Raw genomic sequence first — 19,945 nt, 5'->3', positions numbered from 1 at the left:
ATATGCAGCTTTTAGAAGAGACCTGGTGTCTGCATCCAGCTCAGTGTTGCTGTCTGCAGTTAGCATTTAGTTAAAATCCTGTATTTCTGTATTGCTGACTGAGCTCTTCTCAATCTTTTCCTCTGCTTGCTGATATTTTTCTTTGTTTCTGAAACTGTCACCACAGGACATTTTTCAGAGATGCTTGGTGTGCTTAGCTGGGGAGTGAAGTGACATTCAGTGACTGGGGAGAAAATGATGTGGTTTTTAATCAGTAACTAGTATAAATATTCTGTAACTTCTAGAAATATTTCATACAATTTTGGCTTTTTACAAAGGTGCAGGTATAAAATTCTTACAGAGGAAGATTTGATTTCTAGCATCTAATGTGTGTGGGAATCCTAAAAATTGCAGGATTTTTTCCTGACTAGTGTAGGAACATGTTTTAATTTGTATTAAGCTAGAGAGAAGTGTTCAGAAAGCGAGTGCAGCTGCAAGCAGCATACATGAGCTAAGAGGCAGCTGCTTGCTTTTTCTTTGAGCCAAACCCAGCCAGTGCCAACTCTCTACAGAGGTGAGTGCAACTTTGTTGTTACAAATAATCAATAAAAATGTACTCCAGCCTAAAAATAAGGAAGTCAAATGTTTATTAGCATGATGTCATAGTACAAAACACCATTATTTCAATGTTTGCATATTACGCAAACATTGCATTTGCAGTGCTACCTTTCACCAAGGAATAGCTGCATTCCAGGCACTGTGTGGAGAAAGGTGATGCAATTTTTAAATCAAGTGACCTACAATCCAGGAAAGGATTCATTATGTGTGAGACACTCACAGAACAGCAGCAATAACACCCTAAGGTTACTTCATGTGTAGGGTAGATATTGGTCACCTTTTCCCAACACATCAACTGACTGCTGACAAGGGGTTTCTAAAAACACAAAGGGAAAATGTGAAACTGGTGCACAGAAACCAAGAATGCTGTTTATCATTTAATAATGTGTACATTAATAAGGAAAAAAGCAACCAGCATAAAAATGAGAAAATTATTAACTGCTTTCCATTATTTACCCATCATATTTATATCTTAGCCTTCTTGTGTGTTGGAGCACTTCCCTGGAAAAGATAGATAACTTTCTCCAGAACCACTGAATGCTGGAGTTTCATTTCTGGAGAAAAAAGAAGTCAGCATCTCTGCTGACTCTAAGCTGATGATGCTGCTTTTACAAAGTAGTCCACTTGTACTAATCTGAGCTGGAAGAGAGCTTTTCTCAGCTTTCCAGTGTGTTTGTGCTATGGTTCAAGGCTTGTGGAGAGGCAATTTTGCCACCGAATGGGAGAATTTTTTTAGAGTAACTGATACTTTCCTGTCAGCTTTCTTCTGGTTGATTATACTTTCTTGTCAATATACTGAAATAATTCCTCTTGCCCTCAGGGGTTCTGGGTGGAAAGCTTTCCTTTTGTACCATACATACTTCACTATATTCACAGTTAACACTAATGCATTCACACTTATACTCTTCTCTCCCTGTTCTTGCTTCTAGCTTGTCTGCCTAAAATAACTGTTCTGTTTTGGGTGCTGAAAGGGTTCTTCCATCTTCAGGGCTGCTATCTGCCATTCAGAACTGGCTCGAGCTGAAATGAAGAAGAGATGAACTCCAGGTAAGTGATAAGTACAAATTACATGTAATGCAAGCTCTCATTACAGTGAAATACAAAAAAATCTCTGAAGGGAAAATAGCATCAGATATATTTATGACATCAAAACCCTGTGGGGAAAGTACTCCAGCATTTTAGATGCGGTTTTATCTTAGATCTCTAAACTGAAATAAAGATGTACGGTTCTCTCATGTTTGATAAATTCACATTTAGGAGGAAAAGGGCAGGATTATTTCTAAAGTTTATGAGGTCTGAGTAGTTCAGCTATTTCAGTGGAAGATCCTTGACAAGCATGAATTTCTAGGAAATAGTGCAGAGGTTGTTTCTGCTGACAGCCACTTTCTGTTTTGCTGTCATGACTGTTGCTGGTTATCAGTTACTGTGTGTGAGTAACTCAACCATTACAGACTCTTTCACTGTGTCAGACCTAATTCTCCCTTAGTTTCGTCTGTTCAACTTCCTTCTCTTTAGAGTGTTTACATGTTTAGAGATTTAACTCATGTCTTTCCTCAACCCTTCCATTTTTTCCCCAGGACTGTTCTCAACTGGTTCACAAGTAAAACATGGTGTCCAAAACTGGATATATGAAATAAGCTAAATAGATAAAAAGTATTTCTTGTCTTCAATATGTTGATTCATGTGTACATCCCCAATGTATTTTGCTTCTTTTTTAGCATGTTCTTGTTAACTGAGCTTGTGGTCCACCTTCATTCCAATCCTTTTCCTCAGAAATGGGATAATGCAAACTAGCAGCACTAGCTGACTGCAATCATTCAGCTACCAAGCTATTCTAAAACTTTTTATTTTCAGCTGAATATTCTGTCAACTCAGATTTAACAAAATTTGTCTCTGTATTTCATATTTATATGTTGAAGGGTTTTTGTAACTGCTGGAGCTAAAACCCAAGTGCTTTGTTTCAAGCAAAAGCATAATTAGCTCTTCTGCATGATGCTGCCATTTATTTGGTGTAAATGTTTCCAGTGCAGTCTTGTAAAAATTCAGTGAGTTACTACTTGGGCAAGAGTATCAATAATGGATCTCCAGTTAGCAGCACCCATGGCTCCAGTCACTTTTGGAGTGCACAAATTGGCACAATAACTACAGAAGTGGGAAGGGATTGTAATTACAAAAACTTCAAGCAAGTGCTACTGCTCTATTCAGGGTTTTCATCTTCCTTGGCTATATTCCAGGAATCCAGTTAACAATGCAGTCTGGATGACAGCTGCATTAAAACACAAGTATTGATAATGTGGATATTCTTGGTTGAAAAGATATCTAAATTTCATTATTAGATACTAAAAAGTACAAAAATAAGTCCCTGAGTATTTTGTGTCTGTATATGCATTGTTGTTAATATGAATCCAAATAAATTATTCAGACCAAAAAAAGATGGAAGCAGACACAGCATCCAAGAGGAGGAACTCATGGGGACATCACACAGTATTCTGCAGCTATCCTTCTGCCCTTGTCACACAGCACATGAGGACAAAATAAGAAAGGCAGTAAGTAGAGAGTGTGCAGTGGATGGGCTCTGGTGTGCTCGTGAGTGAACAGCAGGAAGGGGAGGTAGCCAAGAGGCAAGAAGAACATTTCTGGGAATAGGATAAGTTTTGCTCATGGCCACAGTCAGGTTCATTAGTTTTATTTTCTCATGTGTTCTTGAATTACAGACATGTAAGTACTGGAGCAATGCAGTCAGAATATTCAGGGTGGTAAAAGAAATGAAACTTACCACTGTGGAGGGATTTCCACAGGGACAAAATTCCGGTTGCACAAATGAACAAAAGCTGCTGCTAAGCTGCAGGCAGCCCCCAGGGCTGGGGAGTCACAAGTGTCCTGTGTGCACATGGTGTAGAATGGCTCGGGCTCCACCTGGGCACAAAGGGAGGGGTTAGGGGGGACCTGCAGGAAAACCCAGAGGTTTGGGTTGTGTCCCCTCCCCCCTGCCTGGTTAGGACCATGCATAAACCTTTATTTCCTTCCTAATGGTGAGGAAGTTATTTCTGTTTCCAAATTCTAGATCTGTATCCTAAAGAGCAGTGCAGTCATGCCACTACTCTGTGGATGTCAAAAACCTCAATTTATGGTGATAAAAAGACTTTTTTTTTCTGTCTGGATTGCTGTTTTGATCACTTCTAAAGTTCTCTGCAACTAAACTTTTGTATCCTTGCAATGGTTATGTGACCTCCTTGGAAGTATGACACATAATTGAGACATTGCTTCTGGCTGAAGTTCTACTTACAACTTTGAAGCAGTTCCTAAGAAGTGAATGTGGTTCTTCAAAGAACACTTTACAGATGTTTTGCTTAGCTGTAATTGGGCATGGCTTCTCTTTCTTCTGTACAAGACTGCACTTATTCACCTGGGAAAACAGAATTACTGAAGTTGGTGTATTTTGGGGTTTTTTTGCATACATCAGGGTAGGATGAGTTCTTCAGATTTCCAGTGGGAGCTGGTTTGAAGGATGATATGGGCAGCTCAGTACCCTGCTCTAATGTTTATTGTTCATTAAGGTTGAGAGGCACCTCACAGATTAGATCTCATTTCCTTTTGCTATTGATTCGGTTGTTCACTGAAGGATTTTGGTGTGTAGTTGCTGACATAGCAGGTAGTTGGCTAGTTCTCTTTTATGTAGATCTGACAGGTCAAAGTTGTGCTTTTACTAGATCTTTCTCATGGAGGAAAAAACTTCATACCCTTGCTGGATTATTCATAGGTAAAGGTGGCTTTAAAAAAGAACACTAAAACCTCACCACCAAGAAGTTCTTTAAGCAAGTGTAAACTGTAGTTACTTTACTTGCTAAGGAAAATGAGCTGGTAGTTTACTCTGTGCTAACCCTCATCCTGCAGGAGTCAGGCACTCAGTCCCTTCCTGTTGTGCAGCCTTGGCCCTGTCCTGGTGGAGCTCTGCTGACGTCCTTTGCAGGGTCAGTGCATGACAAAGGCTGTGATAAAGCTCCTGGGAACAAGTTGCAGTCAGAGTTCACAGTTCAGTGTGAGCCCTTCCAATCAATAGTGCAAGTGCAGCCATTCTGCCCCTAAAGGGCACTCGGGACTGCCCTGCTTCTGTATGACCCCAAGTTTCTTATTTATTGCTTTTCATTGATTCTTTTGTTCAATGTCTGGGGAGTTTTGCATTTTTATGAGTATATTAGAAGTTAATATTTGTAGCAATAAAGAAAATTGTGCCTATGGCCAGTCACATTGGGATCCTGCCCCATTATTAACATAAACATAGGCTGCAAGCTCATTAACTGTATCTCTGCAACAGCAAGAAGATACTTGTAGCAATTCTCTCTTTTACAGTGAAGTACCAACATAAAGCTGAAAATGAGATTTCTCCTCCCAGAACTCAGACATCTGTGAGACAGCATAAATGGAAGAGTCACAAAATCTTTGTGGTAGTAAGATGCTGGTTCCTTTTCTTTTTGGTAATAGATTCTTAAAATTAGATTTGGAAGGGATTTAGAGGATCCTGTCAACATGGCTTGAGAGCATGTAAGGCTACTTTTTTTGGTAGGTTGCAATCACAAATGGTTCTGTACAACTGCACATTTGTGTATTTAGATGATTTGCAGCTGATGACAGAATACATTAATTAAGCAGAGCTATAATGTTACTGGTATAAAATTGTTACAACATTTATTTATGCTAGTTATAGGAGTCTTTTTATGCAAGTCAGTAACTGACAGCAGCAGGTAACCTTCCAGAAAGGTCTGAATACTTAGTGGTGTGAGGATGGAGAACAAATTTACTTTCAAATACTTAGAGATTTGTTTCTAAAGTTTTGTTTATTGATGAGATGTAAAGCATGAAGAACAAAGAAAATTAAGAGGCTCAACATACCCAGCTAGAACTAACAGCTCTAAAGAAAACTTCAGTGATGAACATACAGATCTGGCCCAGACCTAGTAGCACCTGTCCTTGCATTCGAGGAGAAGGTGCTCTAAGGAGGAAAACATCAAGGATACTTAGCTCCAATATCAGTTTCTTCTAAAATCAACAACAGCCACTTCTATGTTTTACCTTACCACCTAGGCCAAAAACATTCAATGCCTATTTGTAGGGATTTCTTGAACAGTTTTTAGGAAATATGTGCAGCCTTTTCCCTGGTTAGACACAGCAGAACGATGCATGTGCTTCTGTTTTCACTCTCGAGCTTTGGTTCATCTAAGCCAGCCCAGCGTGTCAGACAGTGCCCTCTGGCAGCAGCCCTGCACACAGGAGCCCCTCAGCTCCTTACCTGCCAGCTCTGAGTGAACTCTTTCACGTTGTCAGTGAAGGAACCATTAGGCACCATCCATTCATTTCCAGCTTCATTATCATTGGTACCAAAAAGCCCAGCTGAAACACCTGGGGGAAAATTGAAATGGAGTAAAATGGGAATTTTCAGGATTAGGTGCAGGAATATTACAGCAGCTGTCTCTGGGCTCTGATTATTCTGTCCAGCAGGTTCAGCTCTATTGATGAAGAGCTGCCCAGCCTGCATTGCCATCTGTCTCAGCTGCTCATGGGCTCCTGAGCACATCACAGCATCACATCCATTCTCTGCTAATCTTTGGAGGGTGACTTTCAGAATAGTGTGGATGCCACATGAATGCATTCCAAGTATACAAAAAACTCTCTGAGGTTTTGGGCCTCCCTCTGTAGTTGTCTTGAAGGTCTGACAAGCTAAGCCTGCTCTAGAGCAGATTTCAGCCAGGTTTTGGGGCTGGGCTGACTGCAGTACCTCTGCCTCTGATTTCTGTCTGCTTTATAGCATTGAATCAACAGTAACCCATAACCTGCTCTTCTCCCTGGAATGGTGCATTCCATGCTCTATTTGGCAATTACTGGGAATGCCTAGGGCCATTTCCAGGGTGTCTGTAAGTGAAGAGGGGGAAAAAAGTGAAAGCACAGATGCTGGTACTACCAGTAATACAGATAATTCAGAGAGATAGCAAAATGACTAACAGCTGACAACAGCTGTATGATTGATGCTCACCATGGTGCCACCCAGCCAGAGTGACAGTACAGAGATCATACTGAAAGTCACAAGAGACAGAAACTCCTTTCTGATCAGATACTTCTATTTTGTTGATTCCTTGCCTTGAATTCATGGTGCTGTTTTCAAGGGATTGATCCAAGACTTGGCAGTTCTCTTCCGTAAAGGAGAAGTTATACATCATGGATATCTGTTTTAAAATGAAAATGCAGTTTCAAACCTGTCAGAGTGAAAGTTCAGTCACAGGCAAGCACACTGGATTTGCAGGTAATGAGGCCAACTTAGCCCAGAATGAGGGAATAAGAACAGGGCTGTGTTAAACTTCTGAAAGAGCAAAAAGCACAATGTCCCTCTTAGTGCCATTCTCTTAGACCATGTCAGAGGGAAGTTGAAAAGTTTCTGTCATATACAGAGAGCAGAGGCAGGCCTTGAGTTAAACTGGTTTTGTTTTGGAGAGGTATTTTCTTTTTAAGAAACTGTTACTTTAAAGCCATTGGCTGAGAGTGCTTCTGATCTATATTTTGAGCATTAATATTTAAAAAACTTTTTTTGTCAGCTGAAGAAAATTTTTGCCAAAAATGAAAAATGTTTGACTTGATCTTCCTACCTTTAGTCGTGGGTAGATAGTGATCACAGTCTGATTCATCTCCACATACAGTGATCTTGAGTTCCTCGTTTCCTCATTTAGTATCACAGTGAAAGCACTGTGAACAAAATCCTTTGCAAGAAGTACACTGCACTTTGATGCCAAATCATACATTTTTCCATCAAAAGTCACAAGATGCTTGCTCCCAACTATCATAGCATGATCTGGAGAATGGTATTTCAGAAGAAACATCAGTGAGTTTTCCACAGAGCAGTAAATGCTGCACATACTGCAACCCACACAGCTTCTTGCTGTCATACTCTTAAAATAATTTCTCAACTTATTATTACAGTGACATTACTACACTTACATTTTAATTAGTTACAATGTAATTGCTCTGCAAAAAAACACCCTCTTCTCAGAAACAAAACAATTTAATGATTTTGTTTTTGTTTGAGATTTACCTGAGTGCCATAAAACTCTGATAAACTTGAACTGGGATTCAGAGCTAATCTTGATTTGTCATTGTACTACTTGACAGTCATATTTATAAACACACACACATTATACATTCTTATGCAGAAAACACAAGAATATTAATTCTCAAAAATTGTCTCCAAAAATGACCCTTCCAAATCAGTGCATCATACAGCTGCAATCCAGGAAACCCTGCTGACAGATGACTCAGATTATTGGGTCACTAGGAGCTCCTTTCACAGCCCTTTGTTGGGTCTCTCTGTACTGGGAGGAAACCATTAAAAAGGGATTTCCGGAAAAGCCATTGTCTCTAAGGGACAGTTGGGACTGTTAGTGCATTCCTTTAGCATTTAGCAATACTTTTACAGACTGTACTGTGGATGAAGTTTTGGTAGGGTTGAGCTTGCTCATCCTAGAGGCAGCAGAGGTGAAGTCACCAGTTTCCAAGCCTCTGTGCCAGGACAGAGAGCCAGCAGGTGAGAGTGGCAGTGAACCATAGTATCAGCTCACAAGAGCATATGGATAAGGCAGATAAATACCACCTGCTGTTTCTAGTCTCTCAAGAGTAGGAGGTGTAGAGAGTTACAAAATTTGCATGAATATTAAGTAGAGCAGTGTTACTGCATGCCAGCTTTGCCCAGAATGTTGATCTTACACATTACCAGCACTATCTTACAAGAAAGACTGTATGTAAGTTTATAAGAAAATTATTAATTAGTGACCATCTCTATGTAAACTCCTATTCCAGATACAATTTTTAGAATACAGTAATAAGTGGATACAGACCCAGGTACAAAACAAAGTAGCACTTTGAAAGGGCTTACATTCAAAGGGGCTCTCCATCATCCTCCTTTTGATTCTATAGTACTCTGCAAGGATGTTGAGATTGTAGAGGTCTTGCAGAGGCCTCATCAATTTTTCTCCAATGAGGTAAGTGGTAACATTTGCCAGCTGCAGGGACAGGTCTGCTTTAGGTAGTACTGGCAGCTTTCCTGCCACTGAACAGTTCCTGCAGAATACAAAGACAACACCCCTTATCTGCTGAACTGATGAAATGCTGTTGTTTTATTATTAGAAATGATGAAGTGAAATATTCATAAGAACTGTAGTCTGGTTAGAACAGCAGAACACAACCCTCCTCTGGCCAGGAGATGCACTTCCCCAGGTCACCTCAGGCCAGTTACCAGTTACTGATATCCTGTTTGCTGCCCAGTAGCTCCTTTCAAACACAGTGGGTCTGGCAGCCCACAGAAATAAACATTAGGATGTTATGTGACCAAAGCAAAGAGTGGCTGGGTGGCTGTCCAGAACCCTCAGCTGCTCACTGACAGAAAGAGTAACTATGCACACATCCTTTTAGAACACTGCCCAGAGCAGGGATCCTGTAAAACCACCAGTTACCTGGGTGAAAAACTGTACAGGTTCAGCAAGGGCTTCCGGATCTTGCTCACAGCTCTGGAAAACGTGGCCTCTGCCCACCTGAGCACCTGCTGGGTAGCCTGTTGGAGAGTCACAGATTATAAAAGCAATTTCAGTGTGACTTCAGGGCAGGGTCAGTACTTGCAAATGAGTTTTAAATGAAGAAATGCAAAATACCACTTCAGTGTCTCTTGCATTTGTCTCCTGTCTGACAGCATCTTGTCATGTAGAGGTTAATAATATCCAGAGGACAGACTCTAGTCACAACACCAGTGGACAGAAATATATTCCTCCTAAGTAACATGACTTAAAGTGTAGCAATGCTTCACCAAGTTAATGTGCTTCAGTAGTTTAGAAAGGACTGGTATCTTTAATAATATAAATTAACCTCATGATGTATCTTTTATGCTTTTCATTTCAACTAGAAGAGCCCAGATTTATTTGTACACTGTTTATTTTAATCACAATTTCTCCTCTTTATGCAAGGAAAGTAGAAGCTACATGAATGACAGATTACTGCTGCTGTGATTCCAACCAGAACTAGTAAAACAACTTATCCTCTAGCTGGAAAAGTACTCTTTCAAAGCAGGACAAATATTGCAAGAACAGTAAATCAGCTGTGCACAAGCTTATTATGTGGAAAGACAACTACACTATTTCCATAAACAAAAATAGTTAACTATTTTTGTGTATCTATAGTTCAAAGCTGAGACTTAAATTAGGCCTTGAATTAGAAATGGAGAATGGAGTTATACCAACCATATCCAAGCCTGCTTTCACAACCTTTAATGCTATCTGAATTGGTTTCATTAGCCACGTGTCTTTTACAATCTTGGGTAAGAAAGCCAGGATTTTATTCATGTGCTCTTCTGTCTTTTCTTTCCAGACTTCATCCAGTGGCTTCAAGGTTACATCGTAGTAGGCATCTTTCAAGGTTGCTAATGGCTCTGAAGCAAGCACAATAATGAGACAAAAACCTTAGCTGGTTTGGTACAAAGTGGCTGTTTGCTTGTTTGTTTCCACCCAACTTGCAGCAGAAGTGAAGGGAGAGCACAGAAAAGTAGCAGAGGCAGCTGTGTTTCCATGGCAGTCAGGCACATTGCACTGTGAACTGAAAGAGCAATTTAGGTCTGACCCTGACCCCTTATAAATACACTGCTGCTGAGCAACGGGACAGTTTGGTCTCAACTGATTTCAAGCATGGTATATCAACCAAATTCAACTTTTGAGAGGGAGTAGCCTAGAGCTAAGTGGCCCCAAATGAGGTTTTACCCTTGTGAGAACTGAAGGTTCTCGCAGATAATTCCAGCTGACCACATTTCTCAAAGGTTTCAGTATGGGCCACATTCCAGCTGAACAGTGAATTAGTGGCTACTGGATAGGCTTGGAAAAAAACAGATCAAGTGAAATCCATTTAGTACAACCATTAAAAACTCAAGGAGGGATATGAACAGCCCTTTGGGAGGAAAGGCTTGCCAGGGAACTGTTAGCAGAAATACTTCAGCTTAGGAATTAAAGACTCTTCTCATCCAATTGAACCCAGCCTCCTGTGACCCAGATGGAGCCTCAGCACTGATTTCATTAGAAAGGTGCTCACAGAGAGCCTTCTTAGAGCTTATTGCATCAAGGCTCCCACTCTGTACACTAAGAGCCAAGGTCAGCACTTCTTGCTAGATCAAAATAGAAACCTTTGTGCTGTTCAGTATGTTTTATATTTACACTGAAGTTTGGTTTGCCCTGCACTGACATTGTCCCTCTTCTTGCTTTGCTTCATTTTGCTTACTTTGTAATTCATTCTGCATTTGCTGGACAACATCTTGAATTTTTTCCAGGTAAAGTGGGATCCTGCTTCTCAGAATGTGCCCAATTCCACTTTGCTTCCACACCTGGGTGACAGCTGTAGCCCCGCTGTGCAGGAATCCTGCTGCCCTTTGCAAGGCCATTGAAGGCCAGCCAGCTGCTTCAGACAGGAAACCAACATGCTGCACCTACAGTGGTTCCAAAAAAGAAGCAATTTAAAAACAGTGATCTCAAGCAAAGCTTTGACTTCACTGCAAGGCAATTCTGACTCCGCAGCGTTGGTGCAGAGATACACGATCTCCACCATTAAACGCTTTTTGTCTCTGTGTACAGGTCAGCACAGGAGTAATTACTGAAATGTTTGAGCAAAACAAAACAGCTGCAGGCAATTAATGATGTTTAACTAACACTGCATGAACCCTTCATGGTATTTTCACAGATCATGTACAGATACTTACTGATCGCCTGAATCTCCACAGGTATCCGTCAAACTTCTTTATCTTCTCATTCAGTTTGGCTTTCAAAAGGCTCCCAATTTCATTAAACTTGTTCTGTGAGAAGATTGTTAAAACCTTGAATTCATTACTTAAAATTGCTTGTGCTGGATCCAAATAATTCAAAGTTTGTACTACTTCACAGGCCGGCAAACACCCACAGTGGCCTCACATTTCCTTGGGAAAACTACTTCTGCATTATTCAATGCAGACAAGGGAACAGAAAAGAGAAACGGTAAAAAGCAAAAAGCTTTCCCCAAGTAGAGAGTATGTGAAACCCTACCCTAATAAAAGTGAAAGTACGTTCAGGATTCTGATCATTAGTTTTGTAACCAACAGGCTGAGCAGTTACTGCTGCTCTCACTTTATTTACTTACCGTCCTCAGAGGATCCACCCGTTAGAACAGGGTCCTGTATTTTCTACCTCTAGACCTGGCTGAATTTCTTAGTTCTCACCGTAGTAACTTCTCACATCAACGTAAAAATAATTAAAACATTACATTATTTTGCCTGGTTACTCACCAAACTTGCCTGCATGGAAGGTGCTTCATCAAAATAACAAATAAAATTCTGGGAAAATCACGCTGCAGTTAACAGCCACTCAAGGGTCTCACCTCAGCCCTAAGAACTGGATCCCCACATCCACGGGCCAGAAAACTCAAGCTTCCATTAGCAGCTGCTACAGTTACTTGTCCCACGTTTTCCTGCCTTTTACCGTTGATGCTGAGATAGGTGTTAATGGCAGCCATCTGTTTCCCATCAGAACAAGCACTGACTTCCACTCCTTCTTCCAAATCCCCTTAAGGAATGAAAAAAGAACCTTCATTTACAGGAACAACATTGACAGACATTGTTTCAAAGCCAGTTTTTAATTACTTAGGTGATCAATCAGGGCTTAAGTGTGTTAGGTGTGGAGGTAAAAACTAAAAACAGAAGAGATAAACAAGAGACAATTAGATCAGCGTCAGGATTTGATCTCTTCTGTGTGGCTTGTTAATGAATTACATAGACAGATTTGCTACTGCAAAGGAAGCACTGGATTAACGTAAACCTAAATCTCTCGGTCACACTGATTTACAAGGCCTTTTTTTCTACTTTAGTGTCCTTTGTTGCAGATGTTTCAAAACTGCTCAGCCCTTAAATGAAAGCCTGTCAGTTCCACCCACCCCACACAAGTCGTTTCTACAGAAGCGCTGATGAGCATAAACAAGTGGTTGGCCAGGTGCACGTAGATCTGGGTTGAGAGAGCTGAGTTGAGTCATTGCTACAAACTTCTGACTTCAGTGATTCACAAACTAATGGTCCTAATCTCAAAAACATCACAGCTTATACAGGTGAGGACATGAACCTGAGAGAAACTCCCATGCAGAAATGTGGAATAGCAAATCCATAAGTGAAACAAGGGCTGGGATTGTCAGCAACATGAGTTTGAGACAACTGGGATAGCACCAAACCTATTTGATTTGCACCCAACTCTAACTGTAGCTGAAATGTGGATGAGCCCCACCTCTTGCAGCTCATTTCACCTCACTTATCCAAAATTCAGGCATAACTTGAAACAACAGCCTTTTTTTCCTCTCTGTTGTCAGTCAGAGCTGACTGCTGTGAGACTGACTGCACACATCCCAGTTCACACTGCTATTCCAGCATGTGGTACAGTCAGTCTATGGGGGTGCCTCTCTCATTTCCTTTATTGAATTTGGAATTATTATTTTAAACAAGGCACAAAACTTTAAGATGGTTAAATCAAGAGGAAATTAATCTTTTGTTACCATCTATTGTAATCATACAAAAATGTGTCCCAAACTTTAATTTAATTAACAAATTTTAAACTTCGGCTTTTCTTTATCTGAAAGACCATAGCTTGAATGAGATGAGTAGCTCAGTGCTAGAGACACGACTTTCTTCCTGTCTCTTCACAGCAATGACACTGGGAGCTGCAGAATAGCTCCAGCTGGAAAGGACCCAGCAGGATCATCAAGTCCAGCTCCCTGGTGTTTGTGTTTGCAGGATGACCTAAAACAAAGTCCTGTGGCTGAGAGCATGGTCAGAGAGATACATACCTTGCAAATACCCCATGTAGTACTGAAAACACTCCTTTCCTTTTGAAGCAGCTACTTTTACTTTCTCTTTCTGATCAATAATCCCCTCCACCAGGATTTGGCTCTGGACAGATGAGGAAGCAGCAGTTCCTGCCAGGCCTAGCCAAATATCTTCAAAGGCTCTTAACTGCAGCCATAAAGAAAAAACATTTATTCAAAGCCACCACACAGAATTAATGATCATTCAGAGACGGTGCTCAAATATCAGTGCTTCCCACAAAAGGGTAAGTGGTGAGGGAAATGTTTCCCAATGCTTGTGCACTATGCAGGAGTTACACTGAGAGAGGCACAAGCATCAGAGTGATCGACCCAGGAGCTGAATGATTGGATAGTACAAGACTTGTGGACAAAACTTTAATGGAAGCAATGAAAGAAACATAATGTCCCAGTCAGTTCTCTGTGAAGCTGCTGATTTGTGCCATTTATTCCAAAACACAGAATGAAGCAAGCTCATGCAGAGCAGCTGATAATCATTTTATCTCCCTTGTCTCTAAAGAGAGAGGAATGGAAAAATAATTTAGTATTTGTTACTAATTAAATCATCATCATAATTTTGTCAAGGGATGATGTATTATCTCAGTTAGTGCCTGACTACCTACATTCCTACTAATGAAGAGTTTGGATGGTGCCAACCCCATTAGTTTCTTGCCTCACTCTGTTGTCTCCATCTGCCTCTCCACCATTTTAATTTCACAGGAAATTAAAAATAAATGCAAAACTAGGGGGAGAGGAGAGAAAAACGAAGAAGGAAACACTCCACTAGGAACACATTTGCTTTATTTGTGACAGCTCTACAGAGAACTCATATTGGTGCCTTCCTTCGTCTGTCGGTCACACTGCCTGGACCCTGCCTAGCTGCTCCTTTAGACAGCACTACAGGAACCAGGAGTGTTTTGTGTTGCTGCTGTTTTACAGTCACTGCCTGCACCTGATCTCTTTGGGAAATACATGGCAGCAGGCCTTTGAAAACCAAACCCCAGTGCCAGTAAAATAAAATAGAAACTCACTTCAATTTCCAGAGAATAGTTCTTCACATCAGCAGTGCTCTGATTCTTTATGGATATTCCAATCAACCCCTCATCTCTCCCATGATCAGCAAGGTGGAATCTGCCCTCTGACTGCAAAATGATGTCATCTTTGTTGAGTTGGTGCTTTCCAGATAAAACAATTACCTGTGTATGCACAAAAAAGGTGTTAAAGCTTCCAAATTCTTCCAAACAAATGGGCTCTGCTTTGAGTAGTAAGAAGTTGTACAGCATTCTCATGAAATTACACTACAAACAAAACTTGTAGTTTCAGAAATCAGCACATCTCCCTGCTCCTCACAGCATTGTCTTCATTACATCTTCAGTTTCTGTGCTCTAACAAAGCATTTCAGTGATTACACCCCAAGACCAGAGGAACAGCTGCAGAGAACTGTATTTCGTTAAAATGTCCAATGTTTCTTGCTCCTACACTTCTCAGCCACTCTAGCCAAACTTTGATAAAATTGGGGATACATGGGAAGTGAGGTGAGTATTATTGTGTTTCTACTGGGATAGAGTTAATTTCTTCCCAACCGCTGGTATAGTTTGGGATTTGGAATGGGAATGGGGTTGGTTACACACTGATGTTTTGGTTTTGCTCAGTTGTTTATCCTAAGTCAAGGAATTTTTTGTGTGTGTGTCTCTCCTGCTCTGACAGTGAGGAGGTGCACAAAAACCCACCTGGGACAGATGCCCCAACATGGCCAAAGGGATTTTCCACCCCACAGAACATAATGTCCAGGACATAAACTGCAGGGAGTTACCTGGAAGAGACAAACCTGGGTTTGGGAAGGGGGGGTCTGGCACTGATCAAAGGGTGATGAGCAATTTTTTTGTGCATCACTTCATTTAGTTTTTTTTCCTTTTCAATAGTAGTAGTAACTATTATTATTGTATTTTACTTTGTTTTCAATTATTAAACTGTTCTTATCTCAACATACAAGTTTTACTTTTGATTGTCCTCCCCATTCCACAGGGAGAGGGTAGAGAGAGAGGGGGTTGAATGAGTGGCTGTGGTGCTTAATTTCCAGCTGGGCTTAAACCATGATACCTTTGAAGAGAATGATCCAAAAGTACAGAGGTACCTGCTTTTGGAGTGACATGTATATACATCCTATGCATTGTAAACAGGTTCTATCACAACTTGGTCTGGGAAAAAATTTTTCTGTTGTTAACAGAGCATGAGCTGCTCTGACACTAAATAAGGAAGCCAAGATGTGTTTCAGCCACTGGGAACTGGAGAGAGACATTTATTGCAGGTTCCAAGTTCCATGTGAGTGTCTACAAGCAACTCTGAGGACCAGCATGCACCTAAGGAAGATCATGGGTGGGCCTTTGCTTTATGTGGGCCTTTGCTTTATGTGTGCAATAGAAAAACAAGGTTACATTATGGTTCAAAAATCCATCACTACCAGCAGAGCAATCATAAAAACCAGCAGACGTTTACCCACAGGGGAAGGAAAGCACTTTTACTCCTCTCTAGTCTCCTTTTTGATCACTTATGAGCCTGTTTTGGTATTCTCCAGAAACATAAAATTAAGATACCTCTGAAAGAGGAACAGAAAAGAAAGAACATGGAGGAAGTGAGAGTTTATAACCATAAAAGGACCTATAGTATACACTATAGTAGCAAACAGAACCTTTCTGTCTCAGTCCATCAAATGACACTGTTTGTTTATTTAAGCTACAGAAGTATGTTAAGTCTGCTGAAGAGTTGCAGCTGAGGAAAACTAAGACTCCAAATGAGTAATTACATTTAAACTGAAATAGGTTCAGTGTGTTTAAGTCAGACTTACATTTGGAAGGTCACAGAACTCAAAGCTCGAATAGTAATCCAGGCAAGAGTAGTAGTTTGTTTCTATTTTACCCAGAATCTTCTGTTTGGCACATGGGGTCAGGAAAATATTTTCCAGAACAGCTTCTAGCTGAAACTTATCAGGATGCAAGTGTTGATTTCTCTGCAATGAACCAAGAAAACAAAGCAAGATCTTAGACACTCCTTGGAGCCCACTCATCCCATCCCTGGGCTGGTTTTGTTATTCCAGTAGTTTCAGGATTTTAATGTAACATTTCTAGAATATAACATTTCCATTTGACAATGTTTTGGCTTATCAGCCTTGCTACCAGTCCCCATCCTACAAGTTTTGCAAATTTAGAGCACAGGTGAGGCCTCTAGCTTGGAAGAACCCTTTCCTTCTTAACTATGCTCCATTTAGCTTTCTTCCAGTGTAGAGAAAAATGTAAGAGGTGAAGTGAAATAATGATACTATTCTTAAAATCCACTCTACATTACATCTAAAACCAAAATAATTCCTTATTTACTGAGAACAGCTTCTCACCATAAAAATGGTAAGTCAACAGATACAATTGCCTTCTCTTACCTCATATGTGAAACTGTGTTTGAATTTTTTGTCATCCCACTTCAGATCTAGGTATTCATTAAACAATGTTGGTCTTTGTTCTAGAGACCCACATGCATGCAGGTGTTCCATGCTTAATATTCTCTGAAACTGGAAAAGTGGAAAAAATTGACACATATAAGTAATTGTTTTAAAAAGTGTTCAGTATATCCTTGGGCAGTAGGCTTCCTGGGCAAAAACACACCCTGTGAGAACCCTGGATGGTCTGTGCCCATGAAACCCCGCTTCAGTCTCTGCCAGGAAACCTAAGGGGTTGACAGCTCTGTTCTGAGGGAAAGCTGCAGCCCAAGTACAACCATGTCTGGCAACATGAAACAGAATTTTTCACAGCATTTATTTTTCTTCCTCTGAGACACAAAAAGGTTGACTTCAAGGCTTTCCTATGGTAACTAGTGTAGAAAAAAAAACTCATTCTGTGAGGATCAAACACAGAAATTCAGCTACGCTCATCCCTTCCAAGGGATGAAAGACTCATACCTGGCCTGCAGAGAGTGTCACACAGCCACCCCAGGCAGTGATGTCCATCTTGGATTTATCCTCCAGCCCCAGCTGGAGGTGAGCAGGCTGCCCAGCATTCCCTGAGACCTGCAGCTGAAAGCAGAGAAGGATTTGTCCAGCAGCAAGCTAGAACCAGCAGAATGATCCCCATGTAGTGGAGGCAAACAGAGCCACTGTGGAAGCTGCCACAGAGCCATGTTCAGACTCTGTGCAACTCAGTGGTCTGGAAGCTCCGGGCCTGAGACAAACCCAGGGAAGCTGCACTTCTACAGCCAAGGCCATGAGAGGCTTTGTCACCCTCTCTGGAAGCTGTCTGGGGTCTGTCATGCCAAGCAACCAATGGCACAACTGCAATAATGACCCTACAAGAGAATTTATTCCTCTGAATATGGTTCTAGAACCTACTGAGTGTTGTGCATTGTCAGACAGCAATTATACTGTAGCATTTGATCTGGCATGATGATTTGTGGAGTTCCTCCTCCTCTTTTTCCCTGTATATCCTTTGCAAGTACATTTCACAACTATAGTTTAAAGCCTTTCTAGTCTTGCACATTTTCACATTTCTGTTGCAATTTCCTATACAATCTAAAAATTTATATTTTCTTCACAGGGGTATCAAAGGGTTTCTGGTTTGGTTTTATTGTGAGGTTGTTTTTTTGTTTTGTTTTGTTTTTCTTTTATGTGCAGACTAGGAGTTTGTTCATTGCTTCATGGACAAAAATTGCCTCATTTTCATTGCTTGGCAGGTTCCTGGGCACTTGGAGTTCCTCTCATCCAAAATGGGTCAATACTAAAAGTGCAAGACTATTGGCTAGGAAATAGTGGTGTGGTTTGGACACAAGGAGATAACAGCACTCAGTGCTCTTTACATTTTTCAGGATGATTCCTGGTTCTGCAGTTCTCAGGGATGAAAGGCACACTCACAGTCAATGCAGTATCACAGCTCTGTGTTTTGCAGCCCAGCCTCATGATCTCACCTGCTGGTTGTACTTTCTGCCCCTTCTTTCTGACAGGGAATTCACCTCCAGTTCCTTCAGAGTGTAATTAAATGGGTGGGCAACAGTGGCTCTGTAGCTTGTCCGGTGCCTTCCAATCTTCAGAGAAGATGACACTGATATCTGATCCACATGAACAGATGGAAAAGGAACTTGTGAAATAAAACACCTCTCACATATTGACTTCAAACATGCATCGAGTAAGATTTCCCTGTACCTTGTCCTCAGATGAACTGCATGCACAGTAAAGTCCTTTCTGAAGAAGTGAGGCAAATTAATGGTAAAATTAGGACAATTTTTGCTGCTTGAATTCCCTGCATAGCACAGCTCAAGGCAGAACTACTCTCTGTGTTTTACTAAAATAATGAACAATGCTTAAGTTTGTTGAAGCTTAATTTTGATCTCATCTTTAGGCACTGCAGGCTGCACTGCCACAGAATCATTGGACACAGCTTGCAAAGTTAAAGCACAAGAAAAAGCATTTGCTTCATCAGGAACTAAATTCTGCTATGTTATTGAGATCAAAATATTTTTGTGGTAATTTAGATAGTGGTGGGATTTTAATAGTTGTGGTAATTTAAGAAGTAGTAAAAGATACATTCTATACAATTGCTAAAGTAAATTTTGGAATTTTAACACTTATTAAAGAAATCAAAAAATTCTGTGCTCTTTGCAGGCACATTTATGTTTATGTGTGGTAGCATACTTTATACACTGTATTCTATCTTTCCATTTTTCAGAAAATAATGCAATACTCAGCCAAGGTGCTGCATTTCAGATGTACATATCAAGATAGCACAGTTAGCAGCAAGTCAGGAAAGTGTCCCCACTTGACCATATCTGGAAACCAACCTACCCTATGTTCTCCGAGTTCTGTCTTTTTCAGCCCTTATATTTTTTAAAAAATAGTGATGACTTTATGAAAACAGAGACTGATTTCAACTGTTCCACATTTGTCAGTCTTGCTAGCAAGGAGGAGAGTGAAAGAGCAAAATACAAAAGAGCTGTGACTGCATCAATAAGGGTGAAAATGCTAAGCAAGGTATGTGTCCTCTTCTGTGTGGGTAAATCCAGTATTATACCCACGCAATGAGTTCTTCATCCTTCTCAATCTCCACTAATGTTCACACTTGCTCACTTGTCTTAGATTTTATTTCTTTGTCCATAAGCTCCTTTAAGCATGACATTTGTGCTGTTCTTCCCACCTACTCTCAGAGGCCTTTACGCAGTGCTTTGAAGCTGATGCATTTCCTTACCTTTGGTTAAGCAGCAAGGTGTGGGGTTACTGCAAACAAAAAAATCCTATGGCCTGAAAATACTTCCTACAAGAATATCAGCTATTCAGCTTTCACAGTCAGAACTTTTTATACATCCAAGAAGGAGGATAGGTTGCCTTATAGTCAGGTTCCCTGGCTTGCTTAGTGCCTTTTTTAATTAAAAAAACCAAAAAAAAACCCAAAAAAAAACCCCAAAAAACAAAACACCAAAAAATCTCTTGATACCC

At 40.6% G+C, this 19,945-nt stretch overlaps 1 protein-coding gene across 4 annotated transcripts in view; it reads right to left on the bottom strand.

The window, feature by feature from the left end:
* Positions 1 to 360: 360 nt before the first annotated feature.
* The window catches only part of LOC115909152, a 74,441-nt gene continuing 54,856 nt past the window's right edge, over positions 361 to 19,945 (bottom strand). For 3 of the 4 annotated variants that reach the window (XM_030958261.1, XM_030958260.1, XM_030958259.1), the window contains exons 56-73: positions 18,424 to 18,564; positions 17,426 to 17,539; positions 16,910 to 17,038; positions 16,325 to 16,486; positions 14,511 to 14,675; positions 13,465 to 13,630; positions 12,016 to 12,200; positions 11,366 to 11,458; positions 10,891 to 11,095; positions 9,867 to 10,054; positions 9,090 to 9,187; positions 8,513 to 8,697; positions 7,233 to 7,435; positions 6,626 to 6,815; positions 5,885 to 5,994; positions 3,884 to 4,003; positions 3,374 to 3,513; positions 361 to 1,617 (exon numbers count right to left, since the gene is read on the bottom strand). In XM_030958261.1, coding sequence (XP_030814121.1) covers positions 1,602 to 1,617; positions 3,374 to 3,513; positions 3,884 to 4,003; positions 5,885 to 5,994; positions 6,626 to 6,815; positions 7,233 to 7,435; positions 8,513 to 8,697; positions 9,090 to 9,187; positions 9,867 to 10,054; positions 10,891 to 11,095; positions 11,366 to 11,458; positions 12,016 to 12,200; positions 13,465 to 13,630; positions 14,511 to 14,675; positions 16,325 to 16,486; positions 16,910 to 17,038; positions 17,426 to 17,539; positions 18,424 to 18,564 — 2,610 coding nt within the window. In that variant the 3' untranslated portion in view covers positions 361 to 1,601. Of the gene's footprint in view, positions 1,618 to 3,373; positions 3,514 to 3,883; positions 4,004 to 5,884; positions 5,995 to 6,625; positions 6,816 to 7,232; positions 7,436 to 8,512; positions 8,698 to 9,089; positions 9,188 to 9,866; positions 10,055 to 10,890; positions 11,096 to 11,365; positions 11,459 to 12,015; positions 12,201 to 13,412; positions 13,631 to 14,510; positions 14,676 to 16,324; positions 16,487 to 16,909; positions 17,039 to 17,425; positions 17,540 to 18,423; positions 18,565 to 19,945 lie in introns of those variants that run through there. The other variant, XM_030958262.1, reaches the window with a different exon arrangement.

Source organism: Camarhynchus parvulus, chromosome 14 (assembly GCF_901933205.1).
Source record: "Camarhynchus parvulus chromosome 14, STF_HiC, whole genome shotgun sequence".
Lineage (NCBI taxonomy): Eukaryota > Metazoa > Chordata > Aves > Passeriformes > Thraupidae > Camarhynchus > Camarhynchus parvulus.
The sequence above is the reverse complement of the archived record's forward strand: the minus strand, read 5'-3'. Positions and strand labels throughout refer to the sequence as shown.